The following is an 18908-nucleotide window of genomic DNA, read 5'->3' as shown; positions in this document are numbered from 1 at the left end:
GTACCAGTCTTTAACCATAGTCAGTACCAGTCATTAACTAGTCAGTACCAGTCATAAACCAGTCAGTACCAGTCAGTAACATAGTCAGTACCAGTCTTTAACCATAGTCAGCACTAGTCATTAGCCATAGTCATTAGCACAGATTTCCACACTTTCTGCCGGAATTGAACTGAGACAATTTTCGGAGAGGGAGTGCGGATACCATAACAAGGGAGACAAAAAGAAGCTAAGGGAAGGGTAAGACATGATGAAGAGGTGGATGGAGAGAGGACGACATCTGGAAGAGAGAAGAGGAAGGAAAGAGACGACATGTTTGAAAAATACAATCACACTCACTGGTTGACTTTTGTACAATATTTATTCAAATGTGAAGACAGTACCAGCAGCAGTCTCCACTAGTACAGCAAAAATGGCCGAAGGTTTCTGTGGTCTGCCAGAATTTGGCATAAGAGAGTTCACTTCCACTGTCCAATGTGCTCCAGAACCGGACAGAACCGGTACAGACTCACTTTCTACACAGGTGTACCAATGTGTTATGAGGCTGCGTTTCCCCCAGTTGTGGGGGGGCTGAGACGGGAACAAGAGGCGTCCATCACATGAATTAAAACTAAAGCAAATCTGTAGTTTGTTGACAACCAAAACATACTGTAAAACATCGAGATGTGAGATAAGAACATTGACAGTGGAAACATTGCCTTATTGATATGTGTTTAAGTCTTTCCATTTATCATCCACATTTACTTATTGCATTTCATTTATTGAAAAAAACTACTTGATTTGACAAAAGAACTACCACTTTTCAACCTCAACTGAGTTTGTAAAGTATTTGTGACCTTAGAGTAAATGACTCAAAACATATTTGGATGGTGACTCCTCTGTAATCATAACATTTAAAAAATACAAATACAAGGCAAATGGGGCTCAAATTGTAAACACAGCTATGAGGCAAAACCAGAAGCCATTTTAGTCCATAACAGACGATAAAATAAACTGTGTGATTGGGCATCTAATAGGGCAGTGGTTCTCAAAGTGGTGTTCCGGGGACCCCCAGGGGTCCTTGAGGGGGTTCAAGGTGGTACCGCAAAATATTTATTTATAGCATGAACATCGGTTTAACCACCTTCAAATATATTTAATAATATATTAATTTTAATTTTATTTTTGAAGTAAAAAAACAGTAAAACATTTGAACATTTAACAACACAAATTTGTATGGGGGTCCCTGACAAAAACATTTTCAGATGGGGGTCCACAGCCAAATACAGATCCAATTTGGGGGTCCTTGACATGAAAAAGTTTGAGAACCACTGTAATAGGGAACATTCTGACTGCATTTATCAGTGCAGACACCGGTATGTATAACATAAAAGTATAAATCAGGCTTATGAATATTCTAATCATCTTTGTTGCTTTAATACGTTTCTTGTGTGTCAACCACAGTTTCATATATAAAAACCTATAACAAACTTTAAATAACCGATATTTACCAAACAAATGGTAGAAGTACAGTAAACAATTGATGCGTAATTAGCAACCTGGGCAAAGCTTTCCTTTGCTTGTGCTGAGCTCATGAGTAACGGGATTCGCAGCGGAGAGCAATACGCTGATTTTTAGGTCTGAGGCGTTAGCTTTGTTTTGTCATGTCCATTCCTCTTGTTTGGTGTTTTGTCATGTCCATTCCTCTTGTTTGGTGTTTTGTCATGTCCATTCCTCTTGTTTGGTGTAACAGAGGGACACATTTCAACTAGAGATGCACAATACACAAACATTGGCTGATGTTTGATAACCGATTAATTGCATGGTCATTTCAATCTAAAATGTATTTTTAGGAAGTGTTCAGCCTTCAATCAACACAAAATATTTTTTTCCGCTTCAAATTTGAAACAAAATAAAATATAATATTGCTAAAAGAGTATTCAGGATTATTTTGCTGCTGCTTATTTTAACGATATTGCACTTTTAGTTTTAAGTACATATATGGGCCGATAGTAAACGATTCACGCATCCCCAATTTCATCCCTTAAGCTATCAATGGATAAATGTCACGGACACGGTTTTCTCAGTCGAATAGCTGACAAAACCAATGCATGATGAGGAAATAGAAAACACATTGATATAATGGCCAAAGCAAGTGCAAGTCCCAGCTTGTGCTCCATTCTAGTTCCCTCATTAATACTGTCGCATAACAAAAATAATGTTGACAAAAGCTCTTCAGAAAGCAAACTATGAATTGATATAGTTGTGTAGCCTTTAACACAATTATATATCTAAGAATTTGAGTTTGTTGTAGCTATGTGTGATACCCTGGAGTGAATAACCTTTAGTACTAAAAATCTGATGAAGACATGTGTGGAGTGTCAATGACAAAAGTGCAAACTATTAAAACATTTTACAAAATACATTTTCTTAAGTCCAGATATTTTTCTTTCATGAACAAAAAATATATCAGTAAATTTAAATATATTAAATAGCATGTGCAGATTTTCTTTTTGCCGATTCTAGTCTCTAAACACACTTACGTAATATGGTCTTCAAATTATAGTTAAAACTGATAACAATAAACATGATATGCAAAACAAAACCCTAAGAGACCATCCACACCAGGAACGATAACTAATAACTATAATTCTAAATATCATATCATCTAAACATCTATTTGACTCAAGTGGATGGCAGAGCCGCCAACTATAAGGTCAACAACAGTGGTCAATGCTAACGTCAGGACCACTGTCAGAGCGATTTGACGAACAATAGAAACACTGACAGCCAATCAAAACCCATCAGAATTTACAGGGTGTCGTGTACAAAATATTTACAAAACGGTATCGTTCATCAGTGTGGATGGATGTTCTCGTCATTGCCCTTAGTTATCATTCTTGGTGTAGATGGCCCCTTTATTTTTTTCTAAAAGCCCTGCTTAGTGGCCCCCAGAGGCTATGCTGCTCATTACACCCAGCCAGAGCAAAGTGGTTTGAACCGACAGACATGGCCATCATAATGCAGTGTTCACACTAGTGGCAACAAAGCCACAGGCTGCACGCCATTTTCAAATGAAGCCAGCGTTATGAAGATACAAACTGACGCCCCAAAAGAAGAAAAGCACACAATTACTGCTTGTAATGGGGGAAAGAAATACTACTTCTTGCTATTGGCAAGTTCCTTGTTCTTTTTACCCCAAGCCTGTGTATTTTTCTCACTTGTCGCTCCCACACACGGACGCACGCTTGACGACGTCAAACTAGGATGTTGAGCAACACTTCCAACGGTGACTCTGTGACAGCGTAGCCGACCACGTCTGTTCGTTTTGTAGCTTTTGTTTGCCCTAGTGTGAACGCAGCATTTATAGTCCCACGCTTTCGCTAGTGGGACTTTTAAAAAACGGATCATTTATCACTAACCCTTCCATCACTAGCTGCTGAATTGCAGAGGGAATACTGTATAAGGCGCTGTAGGAAAGGCCACCAAAAAGAAATGGTGCCAAAAATATTGGCACTATATCCTGCACACCATTATTCCACCCAGCCATAGCTTGTAGGGTCAAATTGTATTTGAAATATCTTTTTCAGAATACATAATACAATCTTAAGACGCCGACTTTAAATTCCAAGTACAAATACCATCCCAGCTATGCTGCTGTGCTATGTCAAAACAGCAACCACTAGTTGGTGTGGTACCTTGGGATCAATCAGCAGGTATAGCTGCATAAATTAACCCATTGAATCCGGGAACGCATGTCTGTCATTTTAGATTTCTTTGGCTATTCAAAAATGGCAGATATACCAGCTCATAGTGCGGCACTATGAGCTTGTAGAGCTGCGATTTCTTTTTAAATCGTGAAAAGATGCGCAAATCTTTGAATATATATTTTTTAAAGCGAACATTTGTAAAAAACGAATTGTTCCCGGGACGCCCAGAAGCAAAGATTTGAGTTAGAAATCTTTGCTTTAAAAAAATATATACTCAAAAAGATTTGCACAAATTTTCAAGATTTTACAAAAAATAGCAAATCTACAAGCTCATAGAACGGCCGTGCTATGAGCTTGTGAATAGCCAAAGAAATCTAAAATGACAGAGATGCGTCCCCAGATTGAATGGGATAAACCTAAACATATGCAAAAGAAAAGGAAAAAAAACAACAGAAAAGTTTCAAATGCAGCATGGACACCTGGATAGTGCTTAGGGCTAACATTTCCCTGTCAAACCTTCACCAACTTTGTCGTCGTGAGGTTCCACATGTTTCTAGGACGTCCTGGCCCTGCGGCATTGCAGGGGTGGTGTTCTGCAGGGCTCTATTCTAGGCCCAGGGAGAAGTTGATTCCATGGACGATTCCTATGATGATGGGTTGCCAGGCAACCAGGTATCTGAGCCAGTCCAGGAGCTGGCCATACAGGACGTGTGTCTTCTCCCAACTGGAGGGGAATTACATTAAGGAGCACATGCAATAAGTGTTACAAGAGATGTGACTTGTTGCATTCATGTATTTGAATTAGTGCTGCTCAGTGTTGGCAAAAGTCATCATCATGATTATTTTGGTCAATATTGAGATCACGATTATTTAACATGATTACGTTCATTGAACTTTAAAAACACTTGTCACTTCAATAGTGGACGTTCTTGAACTTTCTTGAGTAAACGTATCATCCACATTTACTTATTGCATTTCATTTCAAAAGTAAAGGTATCAATGCTGCAATGTAGAAATACTCTGTTACAAGTAAAAGTACAAAAGTATTGGTATCAAAAATATACTGAAAGTACAAAAGTACTCATTATGCAGTATGTCCCAGTATGTCAATATAAAAAAAAATCATTGGATATCATTGGTCATCTGACCAGTTTCATTGGATTTCATTGGATCAAATCAACAGGAAGTGATGCCCACACAGCCTAGGAAACAGGTGACAGCTCACAATGCGTGTCGCATCACATGTCGCATTGCAACGCGTTGAGCTTGTAGATCTGCTAGTTTCGCAATTCTTGTAAATCTTCCCCTATGACAAAACAAATGCCCCAAATAGTGACACCAGGTTGAACGTGGTTAAAGAAGGCATTACTATCATACACTTTTCCTTACCCACATTGTGTGATCCATATGGATTCAAACCTGCCATCATAAACCCCACCACTCTAACCTTCCATTTATGAGCCAATGAATCATGAATGAATTTTGAATGAATTTTGAATGAATTTTGAATGAAAAGGATACGGGTTGTTCATCATCCTCTTCAAGTCAACCTTCTCGTTACAGTACGGACAAGTCTGCTTCTTACCCACAATGCACCAGCCACGGATACAGAATTCATGGAATCTGAGGGGCGGGGGAGAGGTTAACTTAACTCATCCACTGCCTCTGACGTAAAAAACGTAATTTTTTCCAATTACCAAATCTGCCACTGACGTAAAAAACGTAATTTTGATTAATCATTTTTTAAAACAAGATCTCACCGTCCTTCATCTCTCGAAGGGAAGCATTTCATTGTAGCACACCCGGATACGGAAATACGTCATATCAAAGATTTTCGCTCCCGCCCACTTCCTGTTTATGTTCCGCTTTCAAACGCCATTATCTCGGCTTTGCATTTCTCCGTCGAGGAACACTGTTTCGCGTCGCTGTTTTGAAACTGCTACTGCTGCAAAATGGAATGTCGCCGATTGAAAATTTCTTCTCTGGGCCACTCACACAACTACCCTGTGTGTCTACAAACAGTTGAACACGCGATCATAAGGGATTTAGCGAGGTCTGTGGCGAGGTGAAAAAAGAAAGTGAGTTTTCCGTTCTGATGGCCATGCATGGTGTTTAACGCTGGGCTGGAGGAGAAGGGCTCCGCCTCGACCGTAATGTTTGTTGTCTGAGCGCCGTGCACGACTCGCCTGTGTGTTTAGAAACGACTGGACTTGTGATCATAATGAAAAAAAAAAATTGTGAATTTTTAAACAATTTTATAAAAAACACTAAATCGCTGGCAGTGGGCAAACACAGCCAGAAATAAGTCTGGCAGGGAATGAGTTAAGGCATGACAACCACTTCTGCAAATGGCCATTGTCAAATAAATGGTCACTGCGAATATTACAATGAAAAATGTGTGAAAAGTATTCCCTTTAAAACAGAATATAGATCCCGGAAAGAATTGCACCCAAAGTAATGCCGGCACGATAACACTTCAAAGCACATTTTTACGGTGTGGCACTGCGGCAGTCTAGCAGTCTGTAAGAGGGATAGTCTATCTTTGTTTACAGAGATAATCTCACAAACCACTGGCCCGATCAGAGCCAAATCCACCTGTTCAGAATCGCCTTTCCGGGTTGACTTTGAGTTCAACTCTGGTTATTTTTTTGTGTTTTATTGCTTGTAATTCGTTTTTTTTTCTTATAAAGATGTTCTCTTCCCCCCCCCCACTCCCCTGGCCACCACATACATGTAAAACGTCTTTGAGTACTTTAAAAAAGCGCTATATATAAAGTCCAGATACTATTATTAAATGTTGTGTGCACACTGCAAACTGCAAGTAGGCCACAGAACTGAAATGTAAGGACATCTGGTGGTTAGACCAGGTACTACATCGCCTACCATGATCACACAACACAGGTTCTAAACCTGGCTTAGTTATCAGTGTTTTGCGTTGTCATGACGCCATATCTCCTACACTCTCCTTCCTGTCAGAAATGGCTGATAAAGGGTCAAGAGGATTACATGTGGTTGCAGGAGAGCTGGTAGGTGTCCTCGATGATTCCCTCTTCGTCCACGTCGACCAGGATCCTCTGACCGCACACGGCGCAGATGTCGTCCGACAGGCTCCTGCTGGGCATGCCTCCCATGTTGTAGTACTGAGAAGAAAACATACACACTCAGTTCTCTCATCAAATCTGATTCAAATCCAAAAGGAAAGAATTGCATGATGATTCCATTGAACTCTGTATGACAGTGGTTCTCAAACTTTTTCATGTCAAGGACCCCCTAATTGACACTTATTACCCCACGGACCCCCATTTGAAGAGATAAGCCAGGGACCCCAATAAGAGAAGGTTTTTACGGCTCTCTAGCAGTGATTCTCAACCATTTTAATTTCAAGGACCCCCAGTTTGACATGCATTAGGGCTACGGACCCCCATTTAATGGCATTTATACCTCTGGGACCCCAATTCAGTTAATTTAACTCTGAGAGTGTACAAATGGAACCAAATGGACCCGTTAGGGTCCATTTGGTTCCATTTGTACACTCTCAGAGTTACAGACCCATAAGGGTCCATTTGGTTCCTGTCCATCATCTAGCTGGGGACCCCCTGGAACCCCCTCAAGTACCCCTGGGGGTCCCCGGACCCCACTTTGAGAACCAATGCTGTATGGGGCAAAGTGCAGTGTTGCACGGTTCTGTGCAGTGGTGGGAAAAAGTACTCAAATGTTTTATTTAAGTAAAAGTATCAATACTGCAACATAGAAATACTCTGTTACGAGTACAAGTCAAGAATTCATAATGTGCTTGAGTAAAAGTACAAAAGTATTGGCAGGAAAATGTACTTCCAAGTACCAAAAAAAAAGTACTCATTGTGCAGAATGTCCCATTTCAAGTTTTCAAATGTATGAAAATCTTTTTATAATAGCAGATCTACAAGCTCACAATGAGTCTTTTCAAATGGCCTAAATGTATATAGGGCTGAAGTGGTTAATGTATGTTTTGTAATAATAATCAAAATGTACAAAGTAACTAAAGTTTTCAAATAATTGTAGTGGAGTAAAAGTACAATATTTGCCCCTGAGATGTAGTGGAGTAGAAGTAAAATAATTGGAAATTGGAGATACTCAAGTAAAGTACAAATACCACAACATTTCTACAAATCTTTCCTTCAGTGAAATATAATCAGTGCTTGCTTCATTGTTGACATCATAATCGATGTGATGACATTATCAGGGTAAGTGCGATGTTTCTGGTTTAACACATTAAACGCCAAGAACGTAGTCCTACGGTCCATTAAATCCAACTGTTAAGCGTCGAGACCGTAGTGCTACGGTCCGGGTGCTTTTTCGATTTTTTCAGTTTTCTACACGGACCATTTTCAGTGTAGTCTGGGAGGCATTGCCTCGGAGTTTTGACAGCGGGGGCGCGGCCACTGCGTTGTGATTCAAATCAACAGCCAATGAATTAAAGGGGGCGGGATCCACATGCAGTGGGTGTTGCATCTAAATAGGATCGACGGGAAGCAATTTCCCCTTGAGAAATTTCGGCCGCCATTGTTGTGTACTGCTGTTTGCCTCTCGTCGGACAGCTCCAGACCGGTAAGAGGCGTGTCCGCTCAGATTCAGAGCGTAAATTACATCCCGCCCACAAATCCCAGGGCTCTGGCCCAGAAGTTCCTCGCCGAGCCGGCGAAAACGTCTGGGAACTCCGATTATTTTCAGTGTAACACCACCGGAACGGAACTATTTGCGGTTTTGCCGTTCCCGTCGGCCTCCATTCTAAGGCGCACACTAAAACTCCTTTTTCTCCATTGTAGTTTTTTCTCCTCGGTCATCACTGTTTAACATAAACCGTTCTAACTACAACATGGATGCCCCGTGGGGTCTATGGCGACGTGAAAAAAACAAAAAACTAGAAAAAGTGCTCCTCGGAGCACAACTCTCCGCCAGAAGACTTGTGTTGGTTCGAAGGTCGCGAAGGTCGCTATCCCTCTTGTATATGTAAGTGTCCTATCCATCCTGTCTGGGTAAGTGTCCTCTTCCGTTCATTCTGTGTAAGTGTCCTATCCCTCCTGTCCTATCCGTCCTGTCTATGTAAGTGTCATATCCCTCCTGTCTATATAAGTGTCCTATCTGTCCTATCTGTCCAATAAGACAGATAGGAACAATTGGACCGCGACTACTTGACTACTTCCGGTTCGAAGGTCTGGGAGTGGTCTCCGGATTTTCGGTATTGGAATCTGGCTTATCACAGTGACACATGTATTTATAGGTCGCTATCCCTCTTGTATATGTAAGTGTCCTATCCAACCTGTCTGGGTAAGTGTCCTCTTCCGTTCTGTCTGTGTGAGTGTCCTATCCCTCCTGTCTGTATAAGTGTCCTATGTCATATCCCTCCTGTCTATATAAATGTCCTATCTGTCCTATCTGCCAATTATGTATCAGCCATGCAGCCATTTCATGGTTCCCGTCTTACCTCACTCTGACAGTGACGGAGACACTGTCAGAGTGATGCCATGTATATATAGGCCCGGTGGCGTCACTAGCCAATCAGATCACAGTATTTCACGTGTCACGTGAGGCTTGACCAATCGGTGTGTCATGTTTAGAAAGTGAAAACGCAGTGATAACAATACTCTCCTGGCGGAGAGTAATAACAACAATAAAACCTTGGCACTGGTGAGTACATTATGAGATTAACCTCTGGCGGTGGATGTGTTAATTTAAGCCTAATGTGTGTGTTTTGAGCCTGTAGATCGGCTATTTTTGTCCAGTTACACCATCATTACACCGGAGTATAAATTAAGCATGATATGCTTTACCCACACGTGTTAATTGACCTGGATATGAATAATTTAACATCCATTTATAAATAGATAAGTCAGAGCCCTCTCCACCTCCTTGGCGGACACACAGAATCTCTCACAAACAAAGACACACATGCAGACATGCAGTATACACCAGGGGTCTTCAACGTTTTCAGCCAAAGGACTCCCTCTCTGAGAGAGAGATGAAGCAGGGACCCCTACTATATATTTGGTGCAAAATTAAAGCTTTTTTGTAGATGTTGGATTCATGTTAATGTGTATTTTCAGACATTATAACCACTTAGACCGTCAATAGTTAGTAAACTTTCACTCTGTACTTAGTCTGCTCTTCTTCCCCCTCTTTGCCGAAAATAGCTGATCTACAAGCTCACAACGAGGCGTTGTGAGCTTGTAGATCGGCTATTTTCGGCTAAAGTTGTCCTTAGAATAGGGATACTAGGGTTCAAGTGTAAAAAACTACGTTCCTATCACACAATGATTTGGTGGACCCCCCTGTAGTACCTCTGAGGACCCCCTAGGGGTCCCGGACCCCCTGTTGAAGACCCCTGGTATACTCACATGCACATACAGTTTATACATGTACTCAAGCACACTCACATCCACATTGTCTTATGCGCCCCCATATGTACACATGTATATGTTCCAAAAGAAACAAAACGACAGACTGATATCTTTGTGAGTTAGACCAGGGTTCTTCAACGTTTTCAGGCCAAGGACCCCCTAGCCGAGAGAGAGATGAAGCAGAGACCCCCTCTATATTGTATAAAATTGTTTCAGATTAAACTTCTTCATTTTTTTACTTGATCTGCTCTTTTTTTCCCTCTACACCTATTCACCTGTTTCCTAGGTTGTGTGTTTTCCACTTCCTGTCGATTTCATTGGATATCATTGGTCATCTGACCAGTTTCATTGGATTTCATTGGATCAAATCGACAGGAAGTGGAAAACACACAGCCTAGGAAACAGGGTGAATACCTCTTGGCCAAAAATAGCCGATTTACAAGCTCACAACGCCTCGCAGTGCGAGGCGTTGTGAGCTTGTAAATCTGCTATTTTTGGCTGAAGTTCTCCAAAGAATAGGGATTCTATAGGGTTCAAGTCAAGTGGTTAATGTAAAAAAAATATGCCATCACACAAAGATTTGGCGGCCCCTCTGTAGTAACTCTGAGGACCCCCTGTTGAAGACCCCTGAGTTAGACTCATTTTATTTTACCCCGATTGTGGACGCCATGTAGTCTGAGCAGATCTCTGCGAAGTCTCTCCCCATCACGCCATAATACAGACCATAGAACAGCATGATCACGCCAACATCCATAGAATCCTCAGCTTTGATCCTGAGACAGAGAAAGAGAGAGATAGAGATGGAGTCAAAGGGAGAGTGACAGAGACAGGGAAAGAGAGAATAGAGAGAGAGAGACATTACATATAAATATATATACTGTATATGTATGAGAGAACAACATGACAGCGAACAGAGAGTCCCCCATCTTGGCTCTACACTTTCCCCCAGCCTGTACCTTGACATGTATGAGGCGTGGTGTAACCGGAGCCCATTGTCTGTCCTCACCTGAAGAAGACGTTGAAGCCGAACATGGTGAACATGATGGCCAGGTAACCCAGAACCCCCACCGCATAGCTCAGCTTGTAGATCAATAGGAACCACTTATACACCATCCTGAAACACACACACACACACACTTATTTTAACCCAATTAAAACCGGGAAAGCATCCGTGTCATTTTAGATGTTAGCTATACATATACAGTATATATTATATTTAGCAACATATGATGTTTCAGGAAACTCTTAGGATTTAGAACAGTGGCTCTCAAAAATAGCAGATGAAGCTCACAGCATCTGCTATTTTTGAACATTTCTGAAATATCTTATTTATTAAGTGTTTAAAGTTCCTTTTTTTAACACAAATCTTCTTTTCTGGGGGTCCTTCGCACAAACAAGTTTGAGAACTACTGATTTAGAAGGCATTTGTACTGTAGACAGGTTATCATTTCCTAGACAGCTTCTCAGCTGGTTTCAAACCGGGGTCCACTTTTTCCACTTTGAAGACAGATTCTAAATGCTAAACTTCAAGAACGCAACATGAAAGACACGTGTAGCAACTGGCCAAGCTGTTTGGTATGGAAGCCCATTTCCACCAAATAAAAAGGCCAGAATTGCGAGTTTTTTTGTCTTTCCTCATAACTGTGCACTGGTACATACATACTAACGGTGACATAGTTCATCAAATCATTTCAGTCAGATAATCCATTTAGTGTCATATCGTAAACAGTTCTAATATGAATGCTTGTCTTGAGATATGTTTTTAAATGCTGGGTAAAACACATTGCGTTGTTGACAGATGTGTTTGGACTCAGACAACCTATTCCACAGATAAACGTACCATTGTACTGTCTAAATTAATCGAATAACAGATTCATCAATTATTAAAACAGTCCATAGCTGTAGTTCTAATATTTAGATATATGAAACCTTGAAAGCATTATTTATGTGCACATTGTGGTACCTGGGCGTGCGGCCGGACAGCGGTTTGCGCGTGGCTCTGAAGATGACGTAGCTGGTGATGACAGAGAACATACCCCACATGGACAGGAACCTCCACCAGTACAGCTTAATGGTGAAGTACAGAGGAACCACCCACATCTGGAGTAGAGTTACCATCTGGATGGAGAGAAAACACACAGTTAAATTAACACAAACACAAACCACTGGTCGTGTTTGTCGTCCTAGGATATAGTAATGTCATATAAAAGTAAGAAAAATGTACTCCGGAATTCTCCTTTAAAGGGCAAGACCACTTTGGTAGAGGTTTGGGTTGTGTAGTTACCTTGCCATGATGTAACTCCAAAGGTAGACAAGAAATAAAAAATAATTGGTCCCATTGATTGGAAATTGATAATTCAATATGCTCCTCACTGACTTACATTGTACACTGAAACAGCTCTCAAAGCAGTAGCGTCCCCAGGAATTACATTTAGGGCAGGCGAGATAACACTGGCGAAAACCGGTAAAAGTGGCCGTTTTCAAGATGTTTTGGCCATTATCTCTGGAACGGAAGGTCCAATCTGCTCAGTTCAACGCTTGTTGGGTGCGTGACTTTGAGGACATTAAGCACACAATGACACATTTTTGGGCTATTTGGGTTTTCTAGGGGAGGCGAGATCTTAGTTGGGCAGGCGACCGTCTGCCCTGCCTCTACAGTGGGTACGCCACTGTCTCAAAGTCACTCTTTTAGCACATAAACGAACGCAAACAGAGTTGATTCAGACAATATAGAACATCACCAAACCCAGTACTGTTTATTTCTTTTATAAAAAATGTTAACTTCCTGTTGATTTTACTATTTGAAGATCCGGATCCGGATCCACAGATCCAGTCCGGGTTTTCTTCCTAATACAAATTTCTGTTTGGTGGAGAGTCACCTTAAAGGGACATTTCACCCCTGGAAGAAAATGACCCAATGGTAATGAAGTTTAGGACTCAATTATTATTATTTTTGTGTATGATCTGTGTTTTTAGATATCTAGTAATCTTTGAACATCTCGTGACGTTATTTACGTCACGAGATGTTATGTCATTCCTTTTCCGCACTACATGTCTCGACGCGTCTCACACATACCAGCTCCAAAGACCGCCCCAATGGGGTGTCCCCACACGGCCAGTCACTCCCATTAGCTGCGCCCGTTGCAGAGTGAGACTTTACTTTACCTGAGTTATCTTCTGATAGTTGTACTTGAATGTTGACATGAAATAATAATCCTGTGTAGTGTTTCATAAGCGCAAGCGTGAAAAAAAAGACAGCGTGGAGAGGCACCGCTGGTAAACAAACCGTCGCGAAAGGCTAGGATAAAAATACCAAGGATTCCACAGTGATGTCACTACTATGCGACACGGAAGTAGAACTGCATGAAGATAGCAAGGATTTGACAGTGATATGACATCACTAACGAATCCTTGGACATATATGTAACTAGATGAACATGTGCTAGGTTCACGTTCTTCAGCCAGTGTTGCCAGATATTGTGAGAGAAATAAGCAACCAGGTCTATGAAAACAAACCCAAAAGAGGATAACTAGGCCAAGAGCACTTTACCTAGACATGGGATATTATATATTTGAAAATTGCCGATCTACAAGCTCACAACGCTTCGCGACCCATTGTGAGCTTGTAGATCTGCTATTTACAAAAAAATCTTGAGGGGGAAAAAGTGCAAAATGTGGAATATTTTTGACAAATATTTGTTAGGGGCTCCCTGGCACAAATTATAATTTCAGATGGGGGACTGTGGAAAAATACATGAACATGTTTGAGAACCACTGGTTTAAACAACAATCAAAACATTTGGAAACAAGCCCAAATATCAACTACATTTTAGAAAGAAGCCGATTATAATAAGCAGACATGGCAACACTGCCATGCAGTTTGAATGTTGTCGTTGGAGATCACACCCACATAGAACCCTCCCCTGCCACAAGGAGGGGCAGTAAACCAAAGCATTATGGTCATTGTAGTAATGCAGCAGTCCAGTCAAACCGTAGTCAAACACACAGATTTCATTATTTTTCTGGCCATAGGGTGCAAATTTTAAATTGTGCTACTGTTATCTACTACAAATACTATTACCATTGAGTGATTGCAGTTTCTTCCAGGGGTGAAATGCTCCTTTAAGAGCGGGCCAGTCCATTAGAGGGTTTATAAACGAATAGGAGAGTCTTTAAATTGATTCTAAAACCGCACTGGCAGCCAGTGGAGGGAAGCCAGGACGGGGGTAATAATGGTCTCTCTTCATTGTACCAGTCAAGAGCCTGGCCGCCGCATTTTGGCCCAATTGGAGACAGGACAGAGTGACTGAACCCGTAGGGTTTTGCAGTAATCTAAACGGGATGTTATGAGGACACGTATGACTATTTCAAGATCGTGGACAGAGAGGAATGGCTTAATTTTTGTGATGGAGTATAGGGGTGCTAGTGTAGGCACAATTATTACATAATCGTCTAATAGCAATTATGTAAGATAAACGCAATTATTTTTGCATAATTGTCATAATCGTTTTCATGTTGAAAAATGTTCACACCTTTTCAAATAAAGGGGTGCTAGGGTTCATGTGGTTACCAGCTCCCTGGCCCCTGCCTGTCCTCCCATGAACTCACGTTGTAGGAGCGGTGGTGGCGCTGTTTCCACTGCACCAGGACCACCTGAGCGACCACCAGCGTGGCGATGAGGATCATGATCATCTCGGCGTGCATGGCCTCGTGACCCCGGTGCTTCACGTGGAGGCGCTCATGATTGACCCTGCAGGGAGAGAGAGAGAGAGAGAGGGGGAGGACAGGGGTCATGAGCAAGATACTGACACACACACACACACACACACACACACACACACACACACACACACACACACACACACACACACACACACACACACACACACACACACACACACACACACACACACACACACACACACACACACACGTTGAAAAATACTTACTTCCAGCTCTCCCTGTGTGTCATTTTCAGGAGATCGTCCTACATAGAGAGAGAGAGGGTGTATAGTTAGAAAGAGATATAGACCAATTATTTGTTTATTAACATTGAGACTGGACGCACAGGTGATTGTTTCGCAATCAATTCCCAACCTGTTGTTTTGGGGTGCGCTGGTTTCAGCACACCCCAACCCCCTCTTGTGTGTTGGCTAGTGAGGCGCGTCCTAGCGAGACCTGACAGAATGGGTTTCATTGCGCGCATACTGGTTGCACGCATACTGGTTCTTATCAGTCTGTTAAGGGGTCTATAGATAGATGTATTGAAGGCATAGTGAGCAAGAAAGAGAGAGTGAGAGACAGACAGACAGACAAATGACACACACACACACACACACACACACACACACACACACACACACACACACACACACACACACACACACACACACACACACACACACACACAGACAGAGAGAGTGTGTGACAGAGAGAGTGACAGAGAGCTTACAGTACAGCTTACAGTAACCTGTAAGCTGATTGTATGATGGTCTGTATAGTGTGTATATTAATGTGTCTCCCAGTTTAGTAGACCTTGTATTGTGCATTTGTACTTCCATGTACTGTTGTTCTCATGTCTTACTAGATAAAGTACATCAATCAATCAATCAATCAATCAATCAGAGAGAGACAGACAGACAGACAGACAGACAGACAGACAGCGACCTGTTGTGAGCTTGTAGATCTGCTTCAAATAGCCTATGTATGAGATAGGGCTGAAGTGGTTAATGTATGTGTTATAATAATGTATATCTGCAAAGTAACTAAAGCTGTAATTTTTTTGTAGTGGAGTAAAAGTACAATGAATGTTTGCCTCTGAGATGTAGTGGAGTAGAAGTAAGTATTGGAAATTGGAAATACTCCAGTAAAGTAAAAAAAATACCTCAAAAGCGTACTTGCGTACAGTACTTGAGTAAATGTACTTAGTTACTTTACTCCACTGATTCTACACAAAACACAACATGTCACCATGTAATGGGTAAACGAACCAGACAGGTTGAAATATAGCCATATGGTTCACATGACGCTCGTCTGTCAGAAGCGTCATGGCGCAACTTGTTCCTGGTTTTGGAGATGTATCCATTTACAAGCCATACATCTACTCAAACGTTCAGATTTCAAATATAAAGTGCTGACCCCACGGCCATGGATGTAACAAGTTAAAAAGCCTGGGTCTAAGTACCCTAATCTTCCGTATTGTTCAATAAAAAGCATTTCAATCCGATCGGTGGCCATTTCTTAAAACATGTTATTCATGTGCTTTCAACTACGCGACCCTATCGGTTGGGGGGTGTATTGCACTCTGATACATTATTTATAACTATGAGAAAATGGCCACCGATCGGATTATAAAGCTTTTATTGAACAATACGGGATATACGGGTACTTAGACCCAAACGTTTCAATACGTTACATCCGTGGCCGTGGGGTCAGCACTTTATACTTGAAATCTGAACGTTTAGGTAGATGTACGGGTTGTAAATGGAGAAATGTCCAAAACCAGGAACAAGTTTGCGCCATGACTGTCATGATATGACAGTCATGTTTGAGGGCTTAGGTTGAAAACCTGCATGAAACCCCCCTTAGAACAGCCTCCTACCTGGGGTTGGCATTATAGAGTTATTATATATCTAGTCCTACCTGTGGTTGTACACCTGCTGCCATGGCTGTTTATCCGCTGCTAACGACAGCTAGCCCTTTCGGCTAACGGCGTCGCGTTTGCACACCAGGACGACGGGAGCCCGAGTGGGACATCCCTTCTTCTTCTATTAAGGTTCATTGGCGGTGGGCAAACATAGTTTGTGCATTACCGCCACCTACTTGTCTCTTTATGCAACGCAACCTAATCCCTACTTATGATTGAAAGCCTGAGTCACCAGGGCCATAATGCCAATGATGGAAAGTAACTAAGTACATTTACTCAAGTGCTTAAGTACAATTTTGAAGTACTTTTTCTTTACTGAGGTATTTTCAAATTTCAGTACTTTACTTCTACTCCACTACATCTCAGAGGCAAATGTTATACTTTTACTACACTACAATTATTTGAAAACTTTAGTTACCAGCAACAAACATTGCCGGCAGTCTAAACGGTATAATATCAAAAATCATGTATAATCTGTACATTGAAACTATACAAACTATAGAATGCCAAGTCAACAAATGATCACATGAACCTGGCATCAGTATTTATATTTTCATTTATGTCTTTGTTATCTTTCTATTATCATCTTTTGTGTGATTTGATCAACGTGTGATTTGTTTTTCTTATTCAAAGTCAACCATTAGTGATCTGTTGCTGTGTGTGTGTGTGTGTGTGTGTGTGTGTGTGTGTGTGTGTGTGTGTGTGTGTGTGTGTGTGTGTGTGTGTGTGTGACTGTGTGTGTGTGTGTGTGTGTGTGTGTGTGTGTGTGTGTGTGTGTGTGTGTGTGTGTGTGTGTGTGTGTGTGTGTGTGTGTGTGTGTGTGTGTGTGTGTGTGTGTGTGTGCGTGCGTGCGTGCGTGCGTGCGTGCGTGCGTGCGTGTGCATGCACGTGCGTGCGTGTGCATGCGCGTGCGTGCGTGCGTGCGTGCGTGTGTGCGCGCGTGCGTGTGTGCAGTGTGTGTGCAGTGTGTGTTTAGGAAGGCTATGGAGGGGGCATATCAGGACACTGTGTCATAGTAGGTGGTTCAAGGTATCTGTAGAGCTTCAGACACAGAGCAGACAGTGAGTGAAGGTATCTTCAGGGACCAGACTGCAGGATGAAGATGTTTTTTTGGCTGATTGTGACCTCTCTGCTCCTTCATGGTGAGTAGATCTAATCCTCCTCCTGTGTTTGTTCAGTAACAGTGTTAAATAGCTCTATATTGTGATAGTAATCATTACTATAGAGTGTTTGTTCAGTAACAGTGTTAAACAGCTCTATATTGTGATAGTAATCATTACTATAGAGTGTTTGTTCAGTAACAGTGTTAAACAGCTCTATATTGTGATAGTAATCATTACTATAAAGTGTTTGTTCAGTAACAGTGTTATATAGCTCTATATTTTGATAGTAATCATTACTATAGAGTGTTTGTTCAGGAACAGTGTTAGATAGCTCTATTGTGATAGTAATCATTACTATAGAGTGTTTGTTCAGTAACAGTGTTATATAGCTCTATATTTTGATAGTAATCATTACTTAGTGTTTGTTCAGTAATAGTGTTAAATAGCTCTATATTGTGATAGTAATCATTGCTATAGAGTGTTTGTTCAGTAACAAGTACCGGACTTACTTGTAAAATAGTATTTCTACAATGTGGTATTGATACAGAGTATTTCTACATTGTGGTATTGATACTTTTACCACAGAGTATTTCTACATTGTGGTATTGATACTTTTACGCAAGTACTTCATCCACCACAGGTTACGCTCATTAATTTGATTATTTTTCTCTTCAGCTCTCCAGGCTCTCCACACAACAGGTAAACAAACATCAATAAACAAATAAATAGTATAGATTGTAACCTAGAAGTATTTCTTCTAATCAAAGTAATATTACTTTATTTAACTGTTTATTCTATTGTCTGCATACAGAGTCTGGTGATGTCAGGTTGGTGGGAGGAGCCAGACACTGTGCTGGTAGAGTGAAGGTGAAACACCTGGGACGATGGAGACCAGTGACTCCTGCTTACTGGAACCATAAGTCATCATCTATAGTGTGTAGACAACTACACTGTGGCTCTGCTGTTTCTACAGAAGGGATACATGGTTCTACACGTCTACCTACATGGTGGATTAGATCTAACTGTGATGATCTGAATCGTCACTGAAGGAGTGTGGACCAATGGATTATTTTACTTCCTCCTCCAGTCTGGAGCT

At 41.3% G+C, this 18908-nt stretch overlaps 1 protein-coding gene across 2 annotated transcripts; it reads right to left on the bottom strand.

Annotated features, from left to right (window-relative positions):
- Nucleotides 1-122: 122 nt before the first annotated feature.
- On the bottom strand, nucleotides 123-16803 carry LOC311034726 (RING finger protein 175-like). 2 transcript variants are annotated; one of them, XM_084042693.1, is made up of 9 exons: nucleotides 16706-16803; nucleotides 15013-15050; nucleotides 14672-14813; nucleotides 12027-12181; nucleotides 11070-11177; nucleotides 10716-10836; nucleotides 6693-6826; nucleotides 5208-5309; nucleotides 123-4410 (listed from the first exon to the last, which is right to left on the bottom strand). In XM_084042693.1, exons 1-9 carry the CDS (start codon nucleotides 16727-16729, stop codon nucleotides 4290-4292), a joined length of 945 nt encoding a protein of 314 aa, XP_083898819.1. In that variant the 5' UTR covers nucleotides 16730-16803; the 3' UTR covers nucleotides 123-4289. The 2 variants fall into 2 exon arrangements, with proteins under 2 accessions (XP_083898819.1, XP_083898820.1); XM_084042694.1 differs by lacking the exon at nucleotides 5208-5309.
- Nucleotides 16804-18908: the final 2105 nt, after the last annotated feature.

This window comes from Gymnoscopelus microlampas (assembly GCF_963454915.1).
Source record: "Gymnoscopelus microlampas genome assembly, chromosome: 19".
NCBI classification, from domain to species: domain Eukaryota; kingdom Metazoa; phylum Chordata; class Actinopteri; order Myctophiformes; family Myctophidae; genus Gymnoscopelus; species Gymnoscopelus microlampas.
This window is presented reverse-complemented; position numbering and strand designations above follow the sequence as displayed.

What these genes read in the sequence shown, in the direction of transcription:
- LOC311034726 (XM_084042693.1), bottom strand. Translation starts at nt 16,729, where the DNA reads ATGGCAGCAGGTGTACAACCACAG. An exon ending in CAGCTCTCCTGCAACCACAT is followed by an intron (nt 5,310 to 6,692) that starts GTAATCCTCTTG and finishes CCCGCCCCTCAG; the next exon opens with ATTCCATGAATTCTGTATCC. An exon ending in AAGAGGATGATGAACAACCC is followed by an intron (nt 4,411 to 5,207) that starts GTATCCTTTTCA and finishes ATTCCCCTCCAG; the next exon opens with TTGGGAGAAGACACACGTCC.